This window comes from Chenopodium album, chromosome 22, assembly GCF_948465745.1.
Source record: "Chenopodium album chromosome 22, dcCheAlbu1.1, whole genome shotgun sequence".
Lineage (NCBI taxonomy): Eukaryota > Viridiplantae > Streptophyta > Magnoliopsida > Caryophyllales > Amaranthaceae > Chenopodium > Chenopodium album.
Window position 1 is genome coordinate 9,525,088 of NC_137855.1, and position 8,267 is coordinate 9,533,354.

Below are 8,267 nucleotides of genomic sequence, written 5' to 3' on the forward strand. Positions count from 1 at the left end.
GGTACATGCATCCAAATGTTATGTGCAATTGTGCATTAAACTCTTTGAGCAAATGTCTAAGAGCTATATGCAATTATGTTTCCACCAGCAATTAAAATCTTTAGTTAGTCTTGTCAATGCTATAAATACATCTTATCTACATTACATGACTGAAAGGCTAACACTTGTTGTAAATTATCATGTAATTTATCTTTGTTAATTAGAAATTGTTTTAAAATTCTTCTTGCATTTCAAATTACTTTTATTTGTAACCATAAACATACACATTAAAATAGGAGAGAGAGAGAGAGACAGAATTGACAAAATTATTAGAATAATAATAATAAAAATAACTTTAACCCCAACTGAAGTTGTAAGTCATTAGCTTATTAAAACTATCGATTGACTTGACTTTGTTTTCCTATTAGGGCATTCAATTTTTACTTGAAGGTGTATATATCAACGTCAATTTCATGCTAGAACGATATCGTAGTGAAATGGAGGTCGGGGTGAAGTAGAAAGTTGGCAATTAAGAAATGACTATTATGTACCCCTTATTTAAAAATAATTTTAAAATTACTCAATATATAATTTATTAATTAAGGATTTACAACGTATCTACCAAAATCCAGCTTTAAATTTTTTTGCATCCATTAACGCCACACAAGATAAAAGATCCGAGTAGGATATACACATAATTTTTACTATGGAGTATTATAATATTGTAAAAAATAAAAATAAAAATAATCTAACATCTTATAATAGTAATTATTAATTTCAGAAGGAGGCAGTATTTGAAGTAAGAGCAGTAAGTTCAATTAAATTATTGGTATGATGTTGAAAATAATAGATTCATGGGAGGAGCAGTCAAATTAAAAATCATGATCATGTGAAGGATCATGATAATGTGGACCTTCAATTAGTCCCAATACATAAAACCCACATCTAAGTGGGCCCATAGAGTAATAGCCATGCTGCAAGTAGTAGATTACATGCATGAAATTGTTGGGTCCCCCTTCAAAGCTCTTCTATTATTGGAGTAAAATTGAAGAATTTTATTTTTTTTAACAATAAAAAAATGTATTATATTTAAAATTAAAAAAATAAAAATTGGAGTTTCTTTCTAGTATGGCAGCTTATATAAACTGACAAAGCCAGAATAATTGAATTGAATTTCATCCATCACTACTAACTCACTCCTATTGTCTTTTAATGCAAACCCTCTTTATGAAGTCCACCTTAGATTTTGCTTTCTTCTTTGGTTGTTTTTAGGAATGGACAGTGTTCAGAACATTGAATCCACCTCAATATTCTTATCAATCTTCTCTTACTTTACAATTTTTTAATAAATTACCGTGAATCTATAAGATGGAAGCACGAAAGGTAAAGAAGAATAAGATGAATAACAAGAAGGAAGTAACGATATGTTACCTAGGTCCACAGTTAAGCAAGAAAGTTCTATTAATTTCAAGGAAAAATAGATTGCATCGCCTAAGTTTTTATAAAATGCGTACAGATTCAAGACATATTCTAATATGAATAAACTCATGTTCGCTATGTTCTCTATATTTAACTTAGGATAAGAGATTATATTAGATCTTTTAGTAGTCAAGAGATACTGAGTTTCTGACCATAATTAATTTGACGAAAAGGAAAATATTTTATATTAAGAGAATTAATTATAAGATAAACACATTTCCTTTCCTAATCTAAGCAAGGTAAATGAGTAATGTACATGGATGCCAAATGGACCCAAACCTCGCTAACCCGGGAGATTTTACAAGTCTCTCGAAAAAAATTGACTACATATCTCATAAATTGCTACCACAACTCTTCCCAATTTCATGACAAAAATGGGGATACTGATATGGTTATACAAGCCAGGCTCTATAATTGGTATCAAAGTTGAGAAAAAAAGAATCATATAAACACCTCACAGATTTTATTATATATAAACAGCATCAACAGGAAGTGATGTAGTCCTGTGAAGAGCACTTGGTAAGAGTGAACCAGTAAAGTTCTTTGTAGTAGCCAAATTCTGTGTAGTATAAGAACCTTCCATCGCCTCACAATTCCGAATCCTTGGGATTCTTGAAATGGGGCAGCTCTTTTGTAAGTCTTTGATGTTTGATGAATGCTGAACCTCAGGCTCTGACTGCAAGACACTTCTTTCGTGTTTGGGGCAGCTCTTGTGTAAATCTTCGATGTTTAATGAATGCTGAAGACTGTCAGACTCCGACTGCAAGATCCTTCTTTCGTGTTCTAATAACAGGTTAAGGTGTAAAGATTGTGTAAACCTGTCAACTACTTGATCTTGATCAACATGACAGGAACGTGGAGTTGACGATTTTGATGAAATCCCGAGCTTCTGGTCTTTGACTTCTCTCAACTCTATTTGGTATTTGGCTTTAAGCCATCTGAGCCCCCACTGGACTTCATTTTCACCATCATTGGAGTCATATTGGGTCAGGTTTTCTACTTCATTATCAACCTTAGGCAAACCAGGGTGACCAGATGTTTCATGCTCTTCATCGGAATGAATTCCTCCAGAGCCAGGTGAGCTAAGTTCCACACTTTCACAACCACCCCAAGTTCCACCATGAATACCACCATTAGTATGGCATGAAGTGGATAGTTTTGAAGCTTCCGCTCCATGATCCTCAGACCCATCTACTTGAAATGTGATCTCTTCGAACCTTCCATGTATAGCAGCAGCACAACCATTAGGGCATTCTAAAAAAGCTGGGTTGAAGGCTCCAGGATTGCTTGACAAAAAATCCATTAAAGAGCCTATCGAAGTATGGGTAGAAGCACAATTTTCACACAATTTCATATCAGAAAAGCAGGGAGTTTCTTCATATCCTGGACCTTTCTTCCAGCCAGGTACCAGTGCGGCTATTTCCCCATCAATCATATCTGCAATGCTAGTCACATCTTGATCAGTAATTTCAAGCTCAGCAACCATTTCAGTTGCAACACTTAAAGCTGTATCCAATTCGATGTCAAAAGGAAAGTAAATATTCCTGATGCGTCCTGCACGAATAAAATATTTGACAGGCTTAGATCTGTGCACGCAAAAAAAAAGAACAAAAACAAATAAATTACATGGTATAAACATAAATGAGAATATCAAGAGGATGACCTTCTTTATCAGCTATTCTAAGTCGTAAAAAGATGCTGCCATCTTCCCTTCTCTTTCCTTTAATAGTGATGTCGACATCTGCAGAATGGTCATCCTCATGGTGTTCAAATAAGTCAATACCAGAACTTTCAATCTCACTTGGATGATACCCCCACTCATAGGATTCCAAATCAATGCCATTGGAGTACCCATTAAGGTAGGAGCTGTCACTGTTGTAATGTTCAAGGAAAGAAGGCTGTCTCATTAAAGAACCGAGATCATCAAATTCACTTTGGCACTCAGTTTGCCTTGAATCATCATCATAATCATCAATTTGGAGAAATGGGTCATTTAAAAGCTCTCTTGCCGAGAGCCTTGATGAGACAGTTGCCAGACATTTATCAATGAATTGCCGCACCTCTGGATCTTTCACTTTGTAGAAAGCATTAGGCTTCTTACCCTAAAAATTAGAAGTGTATGAAACATGGGTAAGAATATGCTAGTGTATGAAACACGGGTAAGCATATGCTAGGAATGAAAGAAGTACAGATAAAAGTGAACTGTATTCAAGAAATCCCATGGTGGGCTTTTGTTGGAGGAACAGATTTCTTACAGAGATAACTTTTTTGTAGATTTGAGCCGGATTAGAGCATTCACTATATGGATACTCAAAAGTGACCATTTCCAGTATGCACATCCCAAATGAATAAATATCAACCAATTCATTGTATTCTTCTTCATAGACTTCCGGGGCCATAAACTCTGGTGTTCCTGAATATTAAAAGATTCCACACATTTATCATAAAGTTTCTAAACCTATTTGCCAACAATGCCAGTAAATCTTTCTATAATCCTAATCAGATCAATAGCTCCTAAACTCCATAAACCTTGTAAGTTTATAATAACCTAATCAAATCACATTCAGCTAAATGTCACAACTGAATGACAGGACATCAAAACCTCATTTAAAATAGTAAAGTTGATTTATTTACAACAACAGCATCAGCACACCAAACCAAATAAATGACAACAGCTAGGCATGTTAATGAGCTTTATATACTCCAATTCAAAGTGGTCAAAGCTCGGTCAAAATTTGAGATCTTTGAAGTTGAGCAATCTAAGCAATGGCTCGAAAGCTCAGAAGTAATTTAACTTTTTTCAAGCATTCTTATTAGATAGCTTTTGTAAATGAAAAAGTATAGATTTCAGATTTCAATACATGCTAGCAAAGATTGTTAATTGAAATAAAGTCGCAACAGAAATGTTGCAACTTATAAAGCTAAAGTTGCCTCATTGCAACTTGTTGCTCAAGCACATAACAAGCTTAACCTAGGCAAGTAGGCAAAAGAATAGATTCTCCAAGCTCGACCAACTCAAGTTTGAACTCTATCAAGCAGAGCCAAAAAAAACCCACGCTCAAGCTCAGCTCATTATCGCCCCCCTATTACCAACACCCAAGTCGTCGGTGGGGTCAAGGCAGTCCATATACATAACCAAATCAGACACCATACATGCATTATTACATTTTAAGAACAATGACAGCTTAGTGTCACGGTATGCCTATTGGGGCATTGAAGAGGTCACAGGGTCTGCAACTTTTACACCATACAAATGTCAACCTTCCAAGAGCAGACACAAAACCCATAAATAAAGCTCAGTTAAGAAGATGATTGAAGAAGCATACCGACACAATGCGCAGCATGAGATTTCCTGAGTATTGCTGCCAAACCAAGGTCACCAATCTTAACTTCTCCTTGATTACCATTAACAAATATATTATCACACTTAAGATCTCTGTGAATCACTGGTGGGTCATGGCTATGAAGATAAAGTAACCCTTTTAAGATCTGCCTACACCAGTGCTTCACTGCCCTGATGTTTACTCTCCTATGCTTTAGCCTATACCTAATCAAATTAAAGATTGGCATATAATAAGTAAGAAAGTATCAATAACATTAAAAAATAAATCCAATTGGCCAAAGAAAAAGAAAAGTTGACAGATGTTAATATCCGAGATTGATCAATGTCACACACGACGAACCATATACATATACAGCTAATTGAAAACCACTCGCTAATCCAGGATGCGGATTTGTCTAGTTCATGTGTGTAAGATTGATCAATCTCGAATATTAACACAAACTTCCTAGAGAAATGTTGACTTACTGTCTTAAAGTGCCAGAAGTGAACATTTCAGTAACAAAGTTGATATTCCTCTTAGCTGTATCAACCCAGGAAGTGTAGAACTTCATTATATTCTTGTGTTTCAATGTTTTTAGTAGGTGAATCTCACAGTATAGCCTTTCCAGATCTTCTGGACTTTGAAGAAAATCATAAAGTTTTACTTGATTCCAAGCAACTTCAATCCCTTCATATTCATCAAATGCTCTATATCTGTCAACACAAATCACCCAAAAAAAAAATCAATTAATTTGCAAATCTAGCAAATACCCATCTCATAAAATTACCCAAAAATATTTCCCATTAACAAAATCATTAATCTTAATGAGATAAACCAATGAAATCAGTTCTACTCATTATCACCCACAAAAAAAAAAAAAAAAAAAAAAAAAAAAAAAAAAAAAAAATCTAAAATTAAAGAGTAGAAGTTCAGATTTCATACACTATCTTGGAAGCTCCTTTCCCAAGGATTTCATTATACTGCAACCAAAAAAAAAAAAATTTTGAAAAAATTAGCAACAAAACCCAGAAAAATCAAGCTAAAATGGTAGTCATAAATCGAAAAAATTAAGAAAAAATAATTAATTTCTACTTACTCTGCCATATCTACCAGTTGGATCAACTTCAACGAACTCAGAGCACTCATCATCAAGATGTGAAAAACCATTCATTTCCTTCACCAATCACTAATTTCAGTAAACCCCTTTATTTAATTTTTTCCCCCAATTTTTTTCTTCAATAAATATATATATCTAAAAAATGTAACAGCTAATTTTATTTTTAATTTGATTAAATCTTTAAGCTCTGACACCACACAAAAAAAAAATACCCACTTCTTTTTGATAAAAAGTTTGATCAATTATTCATGTGATGAGAAAAAAGGAAGGAAAAAAACGTTATGCAAGACATTTACAGAGCTACCCACTTCTAAGCAGGGAACATGACAAGCAAGAGAGAGAAAGAAAGAGGAGTTGTTTCGATTTTTATTTGTGTGTTTGGTTATAATAATACTGATTATCCCTTTTTTTTTCTCTCTCTAAATTTCGTGAAACTTTTGTTTTTTTGGGGTGAAGATGAAAGTTTTATGTATACTTTCTGTACCTTATGTTGCAAATTATGAATGGAAATGAAATGAAATTTTGAGAGGATTATATATTTTTATATGTGCGGAGATTGTGGCACATTGGATCCAACTTGTAAAGTTGCACTCCGTAGTCTTTGTGGGTGAGGTATCCGTATAACTTAGTGATTAGAGTTTCCTTTTCGATTTTATGAGATTTAGGTTCGATTCTTATCATTTTTTTATTTTGTTTTTTTTGAAGCGATTCTTATCACTAGTCTTTGTGGCTCTTAAAATACCAAAAACTTGTACTACACTTTTTTCGTGTCTAAATAAATGTCTTTGGTCTTAGAGCATGTTCACTTCAGCTTAATTTCAGTTCAGTTCAGCTCTAATCAGTTCAGTTTAGTTCATTTCAGTTTAGTTCATTTCAGTTCAGTTCAGTTCAGCTCCAATCAGTTCAGTTCAGTCCAGTCCAGTTTAGCTTAGCTCCTAATTTCCTTCTCTCATAAAACATTTATTTCAACTCAGTTCGGTTCAGTTCAGTTCAAATCAGTTCAGATTCAATCAGTTCAGTTTAATTCAGCTCAATTCAGTTTAATTCAGCTCAATTCAGTTTAATTCAGCTCAATTCAGTAAATGTGAACAGATCATTATTCTCTTCACCTTATTTTTCATTCGGTGATTCTCTATTATATTTTATTTTGTGTAAAGTTATTGTTCATACTTTAAACTGGAAAATTTTTACTAAACTAAAATTATTTTTATTGAATATTAGTTTTTTAATGTGAAGAGAACAAGGCCTTATTTGGCTTTCCGCACTACAGGTCTGTTCTCACACAATTATTTTCAGTTTAGTTCAATTCAGCTCCTAATTTCCTTCTCTTATAAAATATTCAGTTCGGCTGAGTTCAGTCAATGAGAACAGGCCCTACATTTTTTATATTTGAAAAAACAAGGAAATTTTGACTTTTACCTCTAAAACACATGCATTTCACTATTGCTGCCTGGGAAAAAATTTATTTTATTTTACTACCATACAAATGACACTTTATTTAAAATCACTACCACTTAACACTTTCAGTTAGTAATTCCGTTAGTGAGATCCAGCCACCCTCATTACCACCTTCCGGCCATCGCTCACTCCCTCCTTAGCCACCCTAACTGCCTCCCTATCTGCCACCAAAATAAATAATAATAATAATAATAATAATAATAAACAGCCACCCAAGAAACCAGCCTTGCCCCTCTTGTTAGCCACCCAGCCCCCTCCACCCGACCGGTGGTCGGTGCCCAAAGCTGTGGCCGGCGCCGACGAACCCATCCTACCCCCTTTCCCCACAAACGCAGCCCAACCCCCTCCCTTTTCCCCTGCTTGCTGCCTCGACCCTAGTGCGGCCGGCGCCGACGAACCCATCCCACCCCCTTTTCCCCACAAACGCAGCCCAACCCCCTCCCTTTTCCCCTGCTTGCTGCCTCGACCCTAGCCACCACACCGCAACTTTGGGCGCCGCTGGCAGGGAGGAGGGGTTGGGTTGGTTTAAGGGAGGTTGATTTTTTTTTTTTTCCGTGAAGTGATAGCAATTTTTAACAAAGCGGCATTTGTATGGTAGTAAAATAAAATACTTCGTATAAATTTTTCCATGTAGCAAGAGTGAAATCCACGTGTTTTAGAAGTAGCAAAAGTCAAAATTTCCAAAAAAAAAAAAAAAACCAAGTTTCAATTTAACTTTTATTGATTCGACTATATATATTTACTTGAAATTTTTTAATCACTCATCATTTTGTTCCTAATTAATTGTCCTATCTGATATCAGCACGATTTTCAATGTAACATTGTAAATAAAAGATCTTAAAATACATATTGTATAAAAATTTATTCGGAAATTGAAAATTGTCACGAATGTAACAAAATCTCATAGTATT

At 34.6% G+C, this 8,267-nt stretch overlaps 1 protein-coding gene across 1 annotated transcript; it reads right to left on the reverse strand.

The window, feature by feature from the left end:
* Nucleotides 1-1,619: 1,619 nt before the first annotated feature.
* On the reverse strand, nucleotides 1,620-6,386 carry LOC145605828 (putative serine/threonine-protein kinase WNK9). The gene is made up of 7 exons (XM_081661892.1): nucleotides 5,878-6,386; nucleotides 5,724-5,761; nucleotides 5,267-5,494; nucleotides 4,785-5,005; nucleotides 3,714-3,871; nucleotides 3,122-3,560; nucleotides 1,620-3,012 (listed from the first exon to the last, which is right to left on the reverse strand). Exons 1-7 carry the CDS (start codon nucleotides 5,950-5,952, stop codon nucleotides 1,925-1,927), a joined length of 2,247 nt encoding a protein of 748 aa, XP_081518018.1. The 5' UTR covers nucleotides 5,953-6,386; the 3' UTR covers nucleotides 1,620-1,924.
* Nucleotides 6,387-8,267: the final 1,881 nt, after the last annotated feature.